This window comes from Argiope bruennichi, chromosome 1 (assembly GCF_947563725.1).
Source record: "Argiope bruennichi chromosome 1, qqArgBrue1.1, whole genome shotgun sequence".
Taxonomy (NCBI): domain Eukaryota; kingdom Metazoa; phylum Arthropoda; class Arachnida; order Araneae; family Araneidae; genus Argiope; species Argiope bruennichi.
This window is the reverse complement of record NC_079151.1, coordinates 28,998,375-29,020,273: the sequence shown is the minus strand read 5'-3', so window position 1 is coordinate 29,020,273 and position 21,899 is coordinate 28,998,375. Positions and strand designations below refer to the sequence as shown.

The window sequence follows — 21,899 nt, the reverse complement described above, 5'->3', positions numbered from 1 at the left end:
TTTCAGTATCTTTAATTGAAATGATTAAAGATGGAAGAAATATTTAATTTCTACTTTGCGTATTTAAATCACAAAACTAATAAAAAATTTTGCATTTTATTCATAAAAGAATTGATAATTCAACGTACTATAAGATATCAATAAAACATTTAAGATGCACAGAAATTTTTTATACTTTTACCTGAAGCACAAAAATGCTCTTTCGTATTTTCTAGCACATCATCATAATTAGCAATTTTTCTGAATTATTTCCCCCAAAATTGGTTCTATATTGCTATTTCGAACGAATTAAAATATCTGCGATTCTGTCTAAAGATGAAGGTCAAAAAACTGATGACCAAAAATACACGTTTTAAGACTTGAATTATAAAAATTATTAATAATAACTAAAATATTATTCATATATAAACGAATTCTTATTTCGTTTTACCTGGCAGACTTATTTTACGTTTAAACCTTCTTGAGGTAGATACATTTATAAAATTGCAATTAACGGGTTTCTAGAATTAATAGTAATGCTGCATATTAAATAGTTAACAATTACAAAGCAGATGCTGTACAGAAGATGCCGACTCAGTCGTATTTTCTTCATATCCCGTCGCACAGGTTAACGTAATTTCCATCTGGACAGATTTCTGAAAAGTAACCATTGTTTGATCTTTTAAACTCTGCCTACCAGGCCCATTCAGCTTATAATAGAAACTCACGATTCTCTTATTAGGTTTATTGGAGTTTGAAGCCTTGTTAAACACCCAATGTAACAATTCTGACATTTCTTTTCACAGTTTGGTAATCATAAATGAAAGAGAGGTTCAGCGGTCGTGCACTTCGTGGTTTGCTCCTGATCGATGGATTAGACAAATTGATTTTGGAGGGGCTACGGAAGAACCCCCTGTAGGGAAGCCCCCCCCCCCTCCCCCATGCACACACAAGCGATTCACTTCTCTACTGGGGGTAGAGCCATGCCTAGTTATGGGTTTGTCGTGATCTACAATGAGGCAAGACCTTAATTTATATTTTTGGAAAATGGTTTTGCAATGGAGAGTGTGTTAAAAGAAATCGATTTCGTTTCGCAAGTGTTCAGCATATCACGAACAAGTTTTTGAAAGCTTTTGTTTTGTTTTGTTTGTTTCGAAGAAATTGCTACTCAACATTGATGTTTCACTCTGAGTATGGACCATGTGTTCTTTCAAAACAAAGGCCCTGATTTATTTTGCAACATCTGTGAATTTAGATAAGAAAATAGCACAAATTAGCAATTCGATTTAAAAGATTTCTTAAATTACTTTTTAGATCTCTTCGAAATCGACTAATACATTATTTTAAAATTTGATAAATTATTCTCTTTTATTTATTTCTCTAAAAAATCAGTTTGAGAGAAATCATTCAAAAATACTGTTAATCCTTAAAACTGTGAAATGAACCATGAAGGAAAAAGTGAAAGTTCTATTTAGATTTTATAAAATGTCATGTATAGCCATATACGTAAAGATTGTTTTTTCTGTCAGATTTTTTTACTATGCGGGGTGTTTATTCCTGTCTAATTTTTAAACCGTTAGAGATAAATATATAATTCCTATTGAAAAAATTTTTAAATATCAAGAAAAATTGTATTTTATATTAGTTGAATCAATAAATGTATTTTTGGAAAAGTTACGAATTATAACTTTCTATACGCTCCCCCGTCCTATCAATCACCTTTACTCAAATATTCTTGACATTGTAGCATTTTAAACAAAACAACAACAACAACGAAAAAAAAAATTTCTGGGACAAAAACTGACCGACTTACGAAAAAAATCATCGTTAAAATTCACCGAAAATTATATTATTTTAGATGAATTTTACAGATAATTTCAAGGCGTCGAGAGCATTTTTAAGGGATCGTTTGCAAATTGAAATTATGCAAAATTTTATTGCTTTTCCAAATTATTCCTCAAATTTTATTTGTGAATAGCATATTTTCAACGACTATAATTCAATCAATTTCAAAAAATAAAACGACGGGAGTTTTTTTATCCTATATTTCATAATTTTTTGAGAAATATAATTGAGAAATGTATTGAAAAATATAAGCTCTATCAAAATTTTTAAAAATTTCTATTTTATTTTAATATATGTATTTTAGCAATGCTTTTATTAATTTTAATGATAATTTAAATGCGAACTAGTTAATCGCTCAAGTTCAAATGAAGGTAAAAAAAAAATGCTTTTACAGGCAATTTATTTATATTTTTATTATAGAAGAAAAAGAATAGCACGAATAACTATCGCCAAAAACTCATTTGCAAAATTTTAAAGAGAGAAGATGCATTAGCATCAGCTATTGATTTGATTTATTTTCATATTATTTAAAGAAAAATGAACTATTTTATTTAATAATATGAAAGTGTTTTTGAAAATCTTTCTTATATTGTAGCATTTATGTACAAAATTTGTAGTACGTATATAATACATATGAATATTACTTAAGGAGAAAATTAAGTATGGGTGATTTTAAAAAATTCTCTGATTGGATTGATAATCTAATTTTAAATTAAAAACGTTACAGATGATCAAATGCTTTTGTATATTATGATTTTTGTATACTAAACACAAGTAGTTTTTTACTTTGAAACTATTATACATGAAAGTATTTTGATGCTGAGAAATGCCGAGTATATCAATGAATAATATATAAATATATTTTTGTTGCACATCTTAATCTGTATAATAAGTTGCAATTTATTTTTTTAATATGAAAAGAAGTGAACAATAAAAGGAGTTTCTTCCTTTGACTTTGTCCTATATAACAAATATAAGACACGCTTTTTGTGTAGTATTATCATATAATAAAAAGATTCGAGCATGTATTTTGGAAAATTACCGCTTTCTAGAAGGAGTTTGGCCAAAATATGATACGCCCAAAATTTTGGGGAAAGGAAGCATATTAAATTACGTTCAATTGGCCTCACTCCGGTTTAGGGCTGTGTCCCCATATATATGGAGAGACAATTAACCTTTGATTGAATTGGCCTAGTTTGATATTTTGGGTGAATTATTGTTCTTAATATTATTGCGCTCAAGGTGTCTTTTTGTACTGAACCGAAGACGTTCTACAATTTTATAACTGACATTTCTCCTCTTTTATCGTCTTCTAGATAAGAACACTAACTCCGTTGTTTGCCGGTAGATGGCATTTTAACCGATTTCACCGAGTAATACGTATTCACTTTACTATACCTAGTCACCAAGTCTGTGGCAATAGTTGTTGCCATTCTCCAGTTAATGTGGTGTAAATGGACTTTAACGGCACCCTGTATATTTGTATTTGCCCTTTAAGTGATAAAATCACGTTCCAAATTTCATTTATATATTTTACAGATTTTTGTGTTATCGTTTTTACATACATACAATCAATCATAGATAGATATAATTCAAAGAATGGAGTCTAGGGGCTCAAAAAGAGAGGAGGAAAAAAGGGGGTTAATTTATCAAAATCTCAAGGTCGGTTTTTTTTAAACTTACTTTTACAATATTTTTTTGAATGATTCATATGTAAACAAAGGGGGGAAAATAAACGAATTTGATTATTGAAAGCTTTTTAATTTGAATCATTCATGCTATTTATTTTATTCAAAGTTTAAGACTGAAAATTGTAGGAAATGATACTTTTAAAACTTACTTTTATTGTTTCATCCTAAAACACACCGAAGATCATTATTAAATCAAATCTTTTTTAAAAGCTTTTTTCTTGCCTTTAAATTAAACTGAAACACTGTTAAAATATTTTGAAACTAATCTTTTGATTCTACAATATTCTCTCATAACTTATCCGGGAGCAGCACCAAAAGACAGACACGAGACCACCTAGGCGATGAATGGTGAGGAAAAAGATGCTTATGCAAAATTTATTCCCTTCAGACACTTTACTTTTATTTTAAATACATTTTAATGCCGCAAATTATGACCCATGTATGACACTTGAGACTTATCCACGAATTATTGCTTATGTTTAACATCTGGGACTCATTTACATGAAGCATACTTAAAAATGCATAAAGTAAGAAACTTGCTGGCAAAAATTCTTTTCGAGTTTCGATTTCTTTTATTTCCTTCCGACTCGTAAAAGGGGAAAAAATATAAATAAATAAAACTCGAGGACCACCTAGACCGCCGTATAGCTTGGAGGCAAAAGTAAAAAACTACCGACTCAACCGAAAAGAGTAACTGTGTCTTTAGCACGGATAATGATAATTAAGATTGATGAGTAGGAAAAGTTTTTTTTTTTCTATAATCCTAAATACTTGTAAACCGGGAAATCTTCGCTAATCGGATGTTTTCAGTGATTTTATTACAATCATAATATAATAAAATCAATTTTAATTGAATCTGATTGATTGGAAATCGAGAAAATTACAATTTATTCCGATTAGGATGAAATTATCATACGTTTTTATTAAAATATGCTATATAATGGAGTGTTCCACTAATGTGTACTCTGTTTGAATAATTATGATAGAAGCAATTAATAAAACGGATGCAGATTTAAGGAACTCAAATCAATAGATACACTGACTGCCATCGCAATTAGTGTGTTAAGTAATTTGAGTTATTAATTTGAAATCCTGATTAAAATAGAATTAGAACGAAACAAGGAAGCGTTCTTTTTGTATGAGCATTTAAAAGCATATTGTTAAAAACTCAAATACAACTACAATATTAAAACATCCAAGGAAAGAGAAGGCTATTATCATTTCTATTAAATAATATATATTATGACACTTTTATGTAATTATTAATTTTGCGTAATATGTGCATATAGTTTGGGAGATTTGTATGCATTTACGTATTGTATGCATTTTGCCCACTTCATGCATGTCTCACAAATACGAGATCATATGTGGAATGAATGAAATACTTATCAATGAAAACATTTTTAAAAATTGTAAATTATTTTCATTTAATAAAATGTTTAGTTAAACAAATGTAATGTAAGCGCGGAGAAAAAGAACTAACATTTAAAATTGTCGGTAAATGAATCGCAGCTTGTAAATGTGATCTTTTAAATTGTATTACTCATTATGTTATATCTTTTATATGTAAAAAATCGTATGATGATCGTATGATCCGAAACATCGTAACATGATATAATTCGTCAACGGATTCTGAGACGGCCACATTTCGACAACTCCATCTCATTAAGGGGTGAGACGAAGAGCGATGAGTGCATTTCCGGTATTCCCTTTGACCTTGGATTTTCCCTATTACATACTAGTAAATGTAAACATCTCCTGCTTTCATCTTTCCTTTCACCCCTATTTTGAAGAATTAAACCCATCCTAACGCATGCGCAATAACGCGGAGGGTTTTACAATCCGTTGCTGAATTATAATGTTCGATTTGTATACCTTTATTTTTTTTTATTTCCTTTCTTAGTTATATACTAGCAATAACGTGCACGAAAAAAAAAATTTTTATGTCATTATAAATCCAGAAATAAAAGCAATGAAAACCAGCGGGTGTGATTTTCCCGAAATTTATTCGTACATTCTTCCATAAACGCATTTGTGGTTATTGCATTGTTATTAGTCAGTGCATTAACCACAAGCCATTGGCGAATATTTAAGAAAGAGCCTATTAGTTTGCCAAACTTTGGAGGGCGATAGCATGGTTTTATCCCCACATAAAATTGTGGATTTTAGGTAAGGCCGCGAATAACTAACTGACTTGGCATTGATGAAAGAAATATAGATCCTTGGTGTGAAACTGGAAATTTTATTGAAAATTTTGGGAAAATTACATTTATTTGTGTATTATGTGTTTTAGAAGTCTTTTTACAAACCGATTGACACCAAAATTTGACGCGAATCTATAGTTGTAATCACAAGATAACATGTTGAATTTAATCAATTTAAAGTATCGAAAATTCAAATCGATAGACGGTTAACCAATTATCAGATTGAATACAAAAATTTGATATCTATGTATTACATGTTAAACTTGTGTATCAAGCTTTATTTATCTAGCTGTTTGTGTTTTGTAGTTATGGACTCCGCTTGTACCATTACCAGACAGACTACCTGTGAATGGACTAAGATCAAATTATGCTAGAAATCTAGATTTTTGTATTATAATTCTATATATATCAAATTTCAGCCCTCTAGTTCAAAATGTGCGAGTTATTGTGTTCACAGACAGACAGACAGACATAATACTAAAAAATTGTGCTTTTCGGATTCGTGGAGGCCTGAAACGTGAAGTTTGAATTCAGATTTTTTCGACGATTATTTCGTTAGTATAATATTGCAAAATATATTTAAAAATATTTTTAAAATCTGATTATAATCAGGGATGTGAATTGCACGAAAATAAAATTCAAAAAACTGAATAATTTTTTATTTATTTTCAAGTTATATAATGGTGGATTTTATGCAATAAAACGTCTTGGAATTATTCACGATTAGGTTTAAAACATTTAATTTTGAATTAAAAATGCTCAAGACCCTTTCTTAGGGAGTAACTATTACTCAAAAAATAATCAAGTGCCAACTTTGATAGCTTCAGCCCAAAGAGTCCATAGAAAAACTCCTCGAAAATGTTTTAAACGATTACTTTATTACGTATGTCGTGCGACGTAATTTGCAAATTTCGAGTCATTTGAAAAACATTGTCATATGGGATATTTCATCATTAAAAGTAAAATAGAAATGAAAAAATTCATTCATGATACTGCTTATTTGAAATTTTTTAAGTTAGTGAAATAACCTTTTTTTCTAAAGTTATTATATTTCTAAAATTTTTGTTAATGAATATTATCAAGTGGAATGAATTGAAATAAGCAAAATCACAAGTTTCATGTAAATTATAAAAAAAAATTCATTTTGATTTTCTTAAATATATATACACACACACAGGGTGGTTATAATAATTAAACTTCCCCTGTAAACAGCATCATACAATGCAAACGGGTGAACGGATTGCAACGAAATTTGGTATATAGACTATACACGAGATGCGCTCACGGAATTTAGAAAAAAAATCCAAAATGTTCACCAGAGGGCTCTTTTTCCGGAAAAACATGACCCTCGGGGGGGGGGGCACCTCGAAATGAGGATGAGATGCTTCCGGCATGGTGGTTGGATCTCGCCACCCTGGAGGGTACACTAATAGGTGGGGGATCTGACTCCCCCCATCGATGACGGGACGTACTTCCTTCGGGGAGGGTTGTACCGTGGCCGGTGACGGCCCTTAGGACTCAACCACAGTTCCCGCCAATTGCTGTTGTGGCGGTCCGGTCATTCAGTTCTATGGTTTAAATCCGTGTGCCTTAGGGCGGGTCGGAGAGTTAGAAGGTTGACTTTCCGGAAAAACATTAATTGTAATGCAATAAACGACTAAAACGGAATACAGAAACAATATTAGCAATCCAGAGCAAGAATTATGAGTAATAAAATATAAAACTGGGAAAAGTTGTCAGTTCTAGGAAAAAAAATGTCGAGATTCGCATGCATGTGGAGAAGAGGAAGCTTTATGCAAAACAGGTTAGAGTAAGAAACGTTTGCAGTCGTTGTCATGTTTTATGTCAATGTTTCCGGCTGTAATGATGACGGTATCTTGTTGCGGCGTTGAATGACTTAAAAAACTCCATAACGCTTCGTGTGCGAAGCATCGCAACTGACCAGTTACGATCTGCTGTTGAACACACTGCCCATCGACTAGAAATTTTGCAGGGGAATGAGAGTGGTCACATGGAGCACCTTGGACACGATTAATAACTACTCCTTTTGTGCAATTTCGTTCTAAACTGTTCTTGTTTCTTTAAACTGAACTGGTTTTATTTATTTTTTTATCTGAGCAAATTTTTTCTCCTGCTTGCTAATATACTTTCACTCTACGGTTGTTTTGTATTAAGCTTCGTCATCCAATACAGAGATTTGAGTATGTATTTTGGATTTGTTTCTTTTCTACCGATTTAGTACAAAATTTGAAATATATCTACAATTTGGGTGCCAAGATCACATATCGAATTTCATTTATGTAGTTTGACAATTTTTTTTTTAATTATCGCTCTCCTATTCACACGAATAGACGAACAGACAGGCATAATCATTTGGCGGGCATAGTCCAATACTGTAGATTTTCAATTTGGAGAAATATCAAATACTAAGATTCATTGATCGAATTTATTTCATTTGAGATATCTCGTACACGTATGAATAGAATATGAAACCGTAGCAGGATAATTCCAAATTTTTGCTTATATCCACAATTCTATTTATAAAACGTATATCATATTTCGTTTTCCTAAGTCGTTTGAAGTTTTAAGAAATCATGTTCGTATATTCAGAGAGTTTGATAGACTCACGTACTTCCTATAAATGTACTTCCTCTAAAGCTTAATAGACATTTTAAACTTCATATTTCTGTGCTATTCTGTTCTCAGACAAACATATCTACAGATAGGTAGTAATTTCGAAAATGGTTTTTTTTTCGAACCCAAGGAGGTCTTGAAACAGAAATTCATTACCGTCTCGAGGTCGAATTTTTGGATGATTACAGTACTTTCCAGAAAACGAAGTTCAAAATGAGAAAGTTAAAAAGAAAAAGAAAAAAAAACATAAAACGCATAAAGTGGAGGGGGGGGGATTGTTTGTTCGTCTGCTATGTTCCACGTTTTTGTTTGTTGCTAAGTTATGTTTATTTTTACAAACTAAGAATAACTAGACAGCTTAATTTTAAAAGGATAATATTCCAGAGTTGAAAAGTTGAATAAATTTCAAAATTAAACTTTAACGTTGAGTTGATTAATGATAAAAATTTATAAGGGGAACAATTATTCTCTGAGATTGAAAAAAAAAAAACTGTTTAAATATGTGCGATAGATGTAAATTGTTATGTGTGGCCATACTAATCAGTCATGTTTTTATTTTTCAAATGTCTTACTATTTGAAGCATTTATATAAAGCCCGTTTATGAAGATTATATGTTGATAGAATCTATAAAAAAATGGTTGTGAATGGATCATCATTACTCCAGGCATGAATATTTAGAGCTGCATTGTTGTTGAAATCCGGCTTCAGCTGATTCGTCCTTTCCTAAACTGCTGTTATCAATCATTGTCCTTGTGAGAAATGGGTTCATTCACATAAATATCAAGAGTGAAAGGTTTTAAATTGCGGTAGGCGATGTCGCCCGACCCCCTAGCTGATATTAGCTCTAGACTTAATTTATCATTAAGAATTATGGAAGGGAGATTCTTTTTTTTTAGTATTATTAGTTATCTTTAAGGTGTGGCGAAAATTTCCTTTCTTTTTAGGATAAATAATGAATTCATTTTCTGAATATAATTTTTTTTTTCTTTCGGAATCAAAATCTGTGGAAGCAAAAAGGATTAATAACACCGTGAAATACAAGCAAAGTTTTGATTGGAATTTTCAATTAATTAATGTAAATAAATATTCAAAATTTTCAGTTAATGTTTAACTTATTTTAGCTTTAAATTTTAATCACGAACCCAGATGTGTAGAAAGGAATTTTAAATTTCATTTATTTCCCGTTGTACTTAAAAATCCATTTTGATACATTCTATCCAAACAAAAGAAATACTTTCGATAGCTATGAATTTTCCAGAATCATGGTTTTAAAATAATTCCTTTATTGCATTTATATTAACATGTTTTTTGAATTAATAATTACTTAACCTTTAACCCTCTTTTTCTGATGATGATGTCGTGTCCTCGTTACCACGGAAAGGGGGTGCAGTAGCTTCTGTGGGTAAAGACCCCTGAGCACCCGAGGGCAGAAGTCTGGTTTCTAGCTCATATGAAGATGAAACTCACACATTCGCTTGCAGAACCCCTTTTTACAGGGGGGGGGCACATTCACACACCTCACAGATAGAACACAGATGAAGAATAACCATGCCCGAACCGGGACTCGAACCCAGGACGCCCAGATCACGGGGAAGATGCGCTACCCCTATGCTAGGACGCCGGCTAACCCTCTTTCTCTAATTTGAATTAGATGCATATGGTTTTTACTTTGCATGGTTGGTTTTACTCGTATACGTAGTTTACGTTTTACTCGTATACGTAGTATAAATATAATATAGTAATATTCAAAAAATTCGAAAGCGTGATTTTGACGAATCTCTAAGTTTAAACTTCCCTAAAGTCTTCCCACTTTAAAATTTCCCTTTATATCGAACTTATTTATTTATTTTTGTATATTTCTGTCAAATTATGAGCATAATTCTTTCAATCGAATTCTGTCTGTTCGATTGTTCGAATATAAGTTAACATGATAACTACAAAACGAAGAGAGCTAGATGGATAAAATTCGTCATACACATTTAACATCTATAGTGAAGATTCTTTCAAATTTTGAGCCAAATCCAATGACAGGTTGACCATCTGTCGGTCTGTACTTTCAGAAGAATATAAACGTGATAACTCAAAAACACAATGTGTTAAATGTATTAAATTTGGTATGGGAAATTATGCCTACAAGTGTATCTTTTTAAGAATTGCTTATTTTAATCTATAAATGCATTTAAAATACAGATTCAATTCTCAGATATTATTAACCGCATGCTTAATCGCCAAACTCGCCGAGGATGATACGATAGATTCAGTAAAAATACTAAATGTGTGCCAAAGTTTAATTTTTCGCAATTATTGTACGCCAATGCCATGTGAGGCATTCTCCTAGTATAGCATCTTTATTAGAGAGTATGCGAGAAATTTTAGGGAAACCACTTCCACTGATTTGCTGGTTGTATTCGTTGGTTAAATTTCATAAAAGATAATACATTATTTTAATTGCCAACAAAAATTAATTGTTACGATCTCACATAAGGGTTGTCTGTGTTTTTGAATAAATAAATGTATTCTCTGTGTATTATGTCTTAAATATGCGTGTAACTCAACATCTCCATAATGGTGTCAATGAATTGCTAAAGGTTAAACAATGTTATTTCTAGTTTACCTTTTGGACGTCTTTTACATAAAACATACTCAATATTATTCTTCTTTAATTTCCTGATAATGATCCATAGATCCATTACAAATACTTTTAGATGCATTTGTAACGATTGTGGAGATGCAATCTTAAATTTTGGAGAGGATAACGAAATGAAGGTCCATCCCTGATCCATCAAGATCGAATATTTTCCTTGTATTATGATGTTTAAATTCGAGGAGAAAGCTCTCAATTCAGAGACGACTTTTTAATTTAACGCCCCTTCAAGATGTTTTATATAATTTTCGAAACGATATTTAATTGTTTGAAGTTGGAACGTTTCAAAATTATGCATCTTAATGTTACGTAGTATGGTGAACATGATTTGGTAATATATTTATTTTATAATTAAAATAAACGATTAATTCTCTTATTCATCGCCATCTGTTTTTATAATATTTTATATTAAACTTTAATGATTTCGGCTGGAATTATCACGCAGGATATCCAACCTGAAAGCCTCTTATCGGAAAGATCGGAAGATTCCTGTGTGGTGGTTGGTTCTCGGCGCTCTGGCGCTAATAGAAATTGTATGATGTTGGATACCTCCTACCGATGTCCAGACGTGCCTTCTATTGAAAGGATTGTATCATGGCCGGTGATGGCTCTTAGGACTCACCCTTAGTTCCCACCTTAGGGCGATCTGGTTATTCAGAATTTTCCATGTGCTTCAGGATGGGTCGGATGCAGAATCATATGAAATAGCACATTAGGAGTTAAGATTTAAATTAACCCTTTCTAGGGCCGTGGGAAGTATGCTTCCCACCAAATTTATCTATCTTCGTATGAATTTATGTAGGTTGGCATAAGTTCTGACAAATTTTTTTAGAAAGACAGAAACTTAGATGCTTTAGTTCTTTATTTTACACAAAATGATGCGTCTTGATTTGATACTTAATTACTAATTAACCAAATTAATTAATCAATCAAATTAAATTTATCAAATAAGCTAAATGAATCCCTTTTCTTATTTTAATTTCAATCCTAAAAATATTTTAACATAATATGATTTGAAAAAAATGGCCCTTTAAAGGGTTAAATGAGTACATATTTTCATTAGTGTATTTTTTCCTATCTGCTAAGAAATCGGATTAGATTTCGTTGTCAACTCTTCTTGAAATAGAACATTCCTCCTTTGGCAGTTTTAGTTTTTACTAATTTAAAGATAAATATTATTCACCCATCTTTCATGAAGCTAGTTGGTGAATTATCTAAAACATTCCGTTCATGTTTTATTAAAAGAAGGTAAAAACTGATGATATAAGAGATTTTCTGTTGATGGAATAATGTTTAATTTTATCTCTGATTATCACATAAAATTAAAATACAAAAAGATTTTTATTTTTTAATGGTAAAATCTATGCATCTATGCATCTCGTCTGTAAAAAAGCAGATATAATATACTCTCGTATATCATATTGACTGTCATCTAATGAACAGCTTATGCTTTCTTTTTTCCTACACAGACCGTGGTGATTTTTTTTCTGTAATAAGTATATAATTCTGCTTATGCTACTGAGTAATAAAAACTTCTCACAAAACATTCGATTTCAATTAAAGATATGCTTTTACTAGATTTATTTACAAGAAATATGTTATTAAATAATTTGCTATTTTAAGATGAAAGTTTAAATAATATAATCACCATTACTAATTTCCCTCAATTCATTATTACGAGCGCATTCGTTTATTCATCTGTTCATAATATCGCAACCAATTCTGGAATTTATTTCCTTATCAAAGCAATGACACTTTTTATATTCTAACAGCGCTTAAAAAATTGTGCTTAAATTAAAAGCTTATGTTTTCATAACTTGTTCATTTTTCATGATGGTATACAAGGATATAAAACGTATGGTCTAGGGATTGCAATACCGGTATACCGGGATACCGAATACCGGTATTTTGAGCCATTTATACAATTTTGTAATACCGGTATTCAAAAGTTTAAATACCGGTTTTTCGGTATTTATTAAAAATTTTTTAAATTGTCTCCACTATATGTTCAGATATCGCGAACATAGCAAAATAGTATACGTTTTTGTTTTTATGTCTCCCTAAGGGCGAAATTAATTAGCTAATTAATTGCTTAATTAATTGCTTCAATCTAAATTAGTGAAACATGGATTATCCCTGAAAGAAAATATTGAATCCATAACGATTGATGGAGCAACAATTATGAAAAAAGTTGGAAAGTTGATGGGTGCAAATCAGCAGTTGTGATATGCAAATGGAATTCAATTAGGAGTAATAGATGTATTATACCAAAAAAATAAAGAACAGAAAAATCCAAATACTGTGGATATAGAAACTTCGGATTCCAACTTTGAAAAGAGTAAGAGTGAGAGTGATATTGACAATGAAGATAATGACAATGTAATTGTTGAAGATATTGCTAATGAGAATGAAATATTAACCTATCAAGAATTGCTTCCTATAATTTTTAAAGTTCGAAAAATTGTTAAGATATTTAAACGTTCCCCTATAAAAAGGATATTTTACTAAAATATATACTAACTGAAACTAAAACAGAATATATGTTAATATTAGATTCTAAAACATGTTGGAACAGTTTACTCCTAAGGATGGAACGATTTTTGAAACTGAGAAATCCAATCCAAAAAGCAATAATCGACTTAAACCTGTAAATTAATTTTTCAGATAGTGAATTCGACTTAATATTCAAAACTATATCAGCTCTACTTCCAATAAAACTGACTATTGAGGCATTGTGTCGGAGAGATTCTAATTTATTAACAGCTAATGCAACAATAAATTTCATGTTGCAGTCACTGAAAGAACAGCACACATCACTATCTCAAGAATTATGTATTACATTGAAAGATCGCACAGAAGAAAGGCATACCGAAATAAAAAATGTCTTATGGTATTTACATAATTATAATGATTTTAAAAATGAAAATGAAAAAGAAGAAAAGAAAATAACCCATTCAAATCTGATTAAGTTTAGAGTACATTTTCTTAAAATTTTTTATCCACAAACCTATCCACATTCCGAAGAATTCGGTTGAGTTATCAAAGATTATGATGTCAGTACTGTCGATAGTGAAAAGGAATTGTCTCTTGAACAAAAATTAGAATTAGCGATAAATAAAAAAATTTCAACGAACCAAAATACAATACAGAAATCAGCTATATCCAAAACCATCCGACGAGAAATCGATTTATTTGAAGATGAGGAATTTAGAGGTAAATACTTAGAATAAATATATCGCGCATTGCTAACAGTACCACCAACTAGCGTAGATGCCGAAACAGCGTTTTCGACAGCTGATCATTTTTACACAAAATTACTTTTCAGGCTTAATGACAGTACCATTGATGCATTATGCTTTTTAAGATCACATTTCAAAAATTTGTAATAGTATCACAGACTGAATAGTGATATTTACATTTTTTTTTTTTTTTTTTTTGTGATTTAAATAAATAAGATGTTTCTTTACTTTTTTGTGATTATATACTGTTATAATTTATAAATTACAAATTATTTTTTGTGATATTTACACTCTCTAACAAAACTGGCAAATAAAACAAAGAAACACCTGTGTTTTCTTTCTTTTTCTAAAATTTCTAATACCGGTATTAAAACCGGTATCCCGGTATTAAGATTTAAAAAATACCGAATACCGGTATTGGAATTTTGGTCCGGTATTGCAATCCCTAGTATGGTCAGACAGTTTGTGGGAAAATTTAATTCTAACAATTAATTAAATAAGTGTTTTCCTCTTTCCGTGAATTATTCTGCTTCTAAAATTGCTTAAGATGCAAGAATACAATTTAAAAGGCTGTTAGTAAATTACCTTAGAATATAAAAAAATCAAGAAACCTTTCATAAAACCCTGTCATCCAATCGGCTTTCATTTCAAATATACCCTAGAATGGAAAATTAACCATAAATACGGGGAAATAAAATGACTACTTCCCAGAATAGATATATTTTCTGATAGGATTTACCTTTTATACATGGAACTCTGGGAAGTGTAGGCGAGTTACAACAGCATCAACATTCTTTTAGATTGAAGCTGAGAGCGGTAAACTGCTTTAAATGAGGGATACATGTTTAATTCAACCAAAGCAGGATAATTTATTGGTATCCGCTCATAATAATCTAATGTAATTGAGTTCATGGTGCAATAATAATGTTTATTGAAATTATGCTAATAAATTATAAATAGGAAAAAAACTTAATAAACAAGACTGTCATATATTAGTTTCTAAATTATGGCCGATAAATTTGTCAGGAGGCATCAAAAATAATCCAGGGAAACCACTTGGATTTGAAATATCTCAGTGTGTTAAAGTGAAATCTTATATAACGGTTGGGAATTCAGCCGTTTGATAGTAGAGTACTGCAGTGGAAATGATGACAAATAAAAAGTCTCCAAAGATTGGGTTCAACAAAAAGAAATGTTTAATTTAAACACAATTTATTAAGAAGAAATAAAATTAAATACATGATGAACTATTTACAGATATGATGGGGAAAAACTTATAAATACATAGACGGTTATTACAGGACCATAGACCAGCACCGAACCACATTAGAAACATAACGACACGTATTTATATCATGTCTTAATTCTTATATTTGCATATTAACTATGGTTATCGAGTTAAATAAATGTCAGATACGATACCGATTAAATAGATATATGCTTAATGCCAAGTGAAGTGATTTACTCAAACTAAAAACGCACAATAGCAGGTTCAAAATGCATCGCATCATTTTTCAATAAAGTAATGGAGACAAAAGAATTTGGAATTTAGAACCTTAATGTCGAAATTTCCTAACACAGTGAAATTTAACTGCTAATTGAAACCAGTTTCAAAATTCATTATTAAAATTCCTTCTCGTTTAAAGCTTTAAATAAAAGGTTAGAAAATAAATTTTATTATTAATTATAAAGTGGTTTCTTTCTTTCTTTTCTTTTGTTTGTCTTTGAAAAATTAAAAAGCAGTCTTTTCTTTCTCAGGAAAATTTCTTAAAATGCAGATTTAAATTCTTTCTTTTTTGTAGACGTAGCATACAAAAAAATAAAAAAAAAAATTACTATAATTGTCAAAAAAATTGGAACTCGAGATTTCACGAATTTTTACGTTTCCTACCTCCTTGCGTCCGAAAAAAAAACATTTATTAGGATAATGTCTGTCTGTCTGTGAACAAGATTGATTGAAATTTGTAGTTTTAATATTTGTAGTTTAAATTTGTAGTTTAAATTTGTAGTTTGTGAATTTATTGGAACGAAATCCATTCGCAAAAAGTCAGTTTGTCTGTCTGAGAGTATAGTTCTTACAAATCGTATACAGACAGATGTATAAAATTACGTATATAGTTTTAGAATTTGAACTGTAAATCCGTATAAAGCTTTGAACGTAAATCGCCAGCGCATGGAATATGAACGCGATAACTCAAAAACAAAGATGAATGAAATTTATTATTTTATCTCATTATTAAAATATTAGTACTATATCAAATTCTGGTCAAGATGGAACAAAGAAATAGCTGTACAAATTGCCTTTTGGGTTTTTCTCTCTATACTGCAATGCACAAAACGCTAATGTTTGAGATTCTGAAAATAAATATCTAAGTACTTTTCGCAGTCATGACTCCAAATTTTTGTACTGGATGGAACGGGTAACATCTTTGTTAGAGGATATGCGAAACTTTTTTAGAGATGCCATCTCTGTTGTCTATCTCTCTTTTCAAAACAAGATAATTAAAACATGAAAAAAAAATTGTTACTTAAGCTGAAAAATTATATTTAAAATAAAATCCGAATCTGAAATTGCAAACTTTAATTGTATCATAATGTGAAGTTTATTAAAAATCAGAGTTTGAAATAAATTAAAAGTAGCATAATAGTAATCATCTTACATTCAAATTATACAATCAAAACATACATTCAAATTATATATCAATATTACAATCAAATCATATTACATTCAATTATATTGAGAGAAATTAAGAGAATCTTTGAAATTCATTTTTTTTTACTTCGTAAGTAATAATATTCTAAATAATGCATCAATAAGATCTGTATTTTAAGAGTCTTCTTAAAATATTGTTGAAATTTTAGTTGTGTTGTTGGTAGTTTTTTTTTATATATATATATTTCCCTGGTTAAGAAACTGTACTGGTCAATACTCTCATTCCAGCTGGAGAAGATTGGCGAATGAAAAATTTACACCTTAAATTTACTGTTATCAACAGATAAATATATGATATTTTTGTGCGACGCAGCTCGGAATAATCTAACAAATTTTTATTTGTATATTTGTTTACTTGTATGTCCCATTGAAAATACTTTATTATGTAATTCTTGTAGGTCATTTAGGCAAACATAGTACTTATATTTTTCAATTATTTCTAATGAAAATTTCATGTAACTGAGCTTTTCAGGTTTCATCGAATTTTAGGCTCAAATTTCCAAAAAAAAAAAAAAAAAAAAAAAAAAAAAATGAAAATTGCTTAGTAAATTCTCTATTATAATTTTGTGGTCAAATTCTTAACTAAAAAGCTTCGATATTTCGATTTTATTTATTTATTTATTTTGTAAAAATACAACGGGCATGATCGTTTCGAAACTTTCTGAAATATTATTTAATAAAGGTGTTATCCCAAATCCTACATACAAAATTTTAAACCTTTGACAAGGCCTTAACCCTTTATTTACTAAATTATGTTCCCATCAATTTTTCAACTTCATTTTTGCACTAGCAGTTAAGTTTTCTTGTAGAATAATCCCAGGGAACCCAAGAAAAATATTTAATTAATAGAAATATCTTAATTAATTTAATTATTAATTAAATAATTTTAATTTATAATTAAATTTTTTACTTTTACTTTTAGCTTATATTAACTTCTTGCTATTTGGGTTATATTCTCCGTGTTCTTTAGAATACCATCAGCAAAAATTGTAATATTATGAAGAGATGCAAGCCAGATTTAAATGGTACTTTTAAGTACCGACAGTAAATAAAGAGTTAAACGCCACATGTGCTTAGATTTTTTTCTTACATTTGAGAATTCACATTTTTTTCCTCATATTTTGTAGTATAATAAATAAAACTTTGTGTATTACGACATGCCGTTGAAAAGCAGTAGTTACAAAAGTTCTATCTTTGGCACGAATTTATTTTTAGAGTGAATTGAGACTAGTTATCTGAAGTGATGATCAAAAGTTTTTGTGTAATATGATATTTGAAGCTGTTTAAAATATATTGGCGCTAATTTTTATTATATGTGAAGGCAATAGGATACGATTCGTTTCTTTTGTATTTACTTATACCTTATAAAGCAAACAGATGTTTCGTAATATGGCAATCACGTCAACATTTTGTAATTTGTGGTTAGAGAACCCAAAACTTCAGTTGATCGAAATAACCCATCTTTTGGCGCCAAATCCTTGCTAGTAGGCAACTCATATATATCATAACTAATTTTTTAAATGAATTCAAATTTGGCACCTGAAGTGAATGTCAAATATCTTCATTGGAATGTGAAATTTCAAATTGCTGTTATACACTGTAATTTTTATTATATATTAACATAAAAACATATGATAAGCTGTTCCCTTATTTATCTGTGTCTGAAACAGTAAACAATTATTTCGTACATTCAGTCAAAACGTTTCGTAATTAATGAATGAAGAGACAGAATCTGCTGTTTGGCGGAGTATCCCGTCTTTTGGCGCCAAAACTTTGCGAGTGGGCAACCCAGCACGGCGCGGACTTCCGAAACACTTTCTCCCTTAATTTTCAGTTTCGCATCTATCCTCCTAGCGCGCAGTTTCGTTACTTCATTGCTAACTTCCCTGATGAACACGTGCTCTGTCAATGCTTCGCTGAATTCACCGGCACATTCTTCACAAATCGTTATTCGTAAAAGTCATTTGTTAAAATTTCGAGTGTGAAATGGTGTGTAAATTGTGATCTATAAATATATTTGTCATGTTTGTCGAAATGTGAAACTGTTTCATGCTTACTGTTTAATGACAGAAATAGAACGGAAGGCCCGAGCAGATTCCAATTATAAGAATGAAAAATATTCACGAAAGAGCATACGCTCACGCTGAAGGATTTTACGTTCTTCTTTAAGCACCCGGAACACTACATCAAAGGTCATTCATTATTCTCTTGGAATACGAGTACGACTGGCACTTACACAAGTGAAACTCTCAAATTACTCGTCTGAAGGATTTCACGCATTCATCAATCACAATGAATCATATCGTTTCTGTGAGCGGAACTTGCGAAATTCCGACATTGTAAATATTTAATCTATTTATCATTATTCGACTCCCTTTTTGAAAAAGGAATAAATTAGTGTTCTTATATTGGCAGACGATCGAGCTGATAGATAATATGTGAATGGTGTGTTAAAGTTGATGAAAAAATAAATAAATAAAACGTGGCAACTTCAATTAACGCAGACGATTTTTTTAAAAAAATATCGCACTCTTCTCGAGAAACTTGTTTTCGAAATTATCTGTGTTGGAATCAATGGATTTACGTGACATACAAGTTTATCTAAACACGAACTTCTGCAGAAGTTAATTTCGTTCAAAGTAAAAAATAAAAAAGAGTTTGAAAAAAAAAAAACCTCTTGGTATATTTACGCTTTTAACATTTTCTTTCTTAATGTGCGAGAATGTACAAAGTGACAAATGAAATGAACAAGAAGAATTTTTTGTCTGGATAGTGACGACGATTGCTGTTTGGAACATCGTCTGACAGTCACGTGTATTTGTTCTTCAAGTTTGGCAATGAGCCTTGGGTTCAATATTCCGAGTTTTTGTTTTTTTAGGAACTTACTATTGCTTTTTGTTCTTCAGGGAGGACTACAAGAACTGAAAATATACAACAAACCTGGCGTTGCTGAAATATACTGTGAAGCTTCATTTCAGGTAAGTTCTATTTCATAATTTTCTACTAGTATACATTTGAAATTGAAATTATTTTTATGTAAAAGAAACAGAAATCTTTTTACAAAGTTATCCTATTAAACGATTTGTCTGATTTAAGCAATCCTTAAAAAATTTATCTACATAATTAATATAAATGAATTAATAATTTCTTAATTAATATTAAAGAAACCTCCATAATGATTAAAGGAATATATTAATTCTGCTTCTAGCCTTATAAAATTTTATTTAATCGAAAGAATTTTGAATGTTCGGAATAGAAATAGAGTTTCTAAAGGTTTGAGGTATGCTGGTATTGGAAAAGCTTTGATACTCCTTTTTCTTTTAATGTTGCTGCCTTTAAAAATATTTATTAATATAAATTCATTAAAAATAATTTATAAATTATGTTTAATGTTTTACTCTTAGAATGATTGATAGTATTTATTCTGCTTAGTTCTAGGACATTGATAGAAGGGATTTTTTTTTAAGAATTCATTATCTGTTCTTCTCTTATTTGATTAGTTTTCCCCCAAGAATATTGAATCACACTGAATAGCAATTGTTTCCTTTTAAACATACCGGTTTATTGAGTCTTTTGGAGATGCGTTGAGATTCATGTAATTAGGAATGTTTAATTGTTAAAGTGTGGCTTTTAACATTTAATTATATCTTTAAAATATCAATAACAGCAAAAATCCAATTTTCTTTTTTTTAAAACTTTGTTTTATCAATTTCTACTGTTCAAAATCTAATAGTAAAAAATAATTTGTTAACTATAGTTATTTTACAAATAACTATTGTAGGATAATTCAGCAGTGCTAAAATAAAAAAAATTGTTTTAGTTAGACCTTATCTATAATAAACTGAAAAAGATTGAGCAGGACTATCAACAATTTTGTAGTAAAAAAAAACAAATTCATTGGTTTTACAGCTTTTTAAAATTGTTTAGTATTAATATAAACCGGTTTTTTTCTTGGATAATAAAACCCGTGGAAATAGGAAATTTGCATTTTTGAGCTTTACCGAATATTTTATCTTATTCTTTCCGTTCTATTCTTATTTTAATATGTACTGCAAGATTTGCATTTAAACAATGAACATGAATATGAAAGAACTTAATTGCATTTTATACAAAGAAAATAGTTTAATGCCAACAATATGATTTTGCGAAAAAATCCTGCTTGAAATTCAGTTTAATATTTCTTAAATATTTAAGTTTTGAATTTTCTTTATTTTCCACAAAAATAATTTTGTGCCCTTCTCTTATTTAAATAGCGTATTCCTGTCCACTTCTCCGAAGGTTGTTCATTATTCGAGAAGTGAAGTACAAGTTTTTTTTTTATTTTTTTTATTTTGTTACTTAGTTTTATCAACAATGATTTATAAAATAAAGAAAAGAATAATTTAAGAGGGAGGTGAGATTTCCTGCTGTAATCTATTATTAACTGAGCAGTGAAATGTCTGATGTATAAATTAAAATATTCGGAAGTGAAATATTAAAATTACGAATGTAATTTAGAAACACTTTTGAACATGTAAACGTACACCTATAAAATTTTGCACAACTCATATATTTGAGTATAATTAAGTGAATAAAAAAATATTAAAGAACAAAATGCATTTCTAAAATTTATTATTGTTAATGCGACATATCTCAGTTTTAAATACAAATGTTAAAAAAAAAAAACAACAACAAAAAAAACAATGATACTGTGATCTGGATTTGTACGCATAGCTTTAAAAATACGGTTTCAGTTTTTTTTTTTTTTGTTGTTGTTGTTGTTGTTTTCCCCAAATTCGAAACGAAACTTTGGGTTACTGTACCTCACTTATGTTAAAAGATAAAATTGTAACTAAAATATTTACTATAAAATACCATAAAAAGTTTCATGATTTTTTTTATTAGTGCTTGTTCACATTTTATTTTATATTTACTGGAGCCTTGGGATTATGTTTTATTCTCATGTAGTT

The 21,899-nt window shown here is 29.9% G+C and overlaps 1 protein-coding gene across 5 annotated transcripts in view; it reads left to right on the top strand.

Annotated features, from left to right (window-relative positions):
• The window catches only part of LOC129961458 (collagen alpha-1(XV) chain-like), a 320,304-nt gene that overhangs the window by 132,524 nt on the left and 165,881 nt on the right, over window positions 1–21,899 (top strand). For all 5 annotated transcript variants that reach the window (XM_056075047.1, XM_056075032.1, XM_056074996.1 and 2 more), the window contains one exon: window positions 19,857–19,928. In XM_056075047.1, coding sequence (XP_055931022.1) covers window positions 19,857–19,928 — 72 coding nt within the window. The remainder of the gene's footprint in view (window positions 1–19,856; window positions 19,929–21,899) is intronic.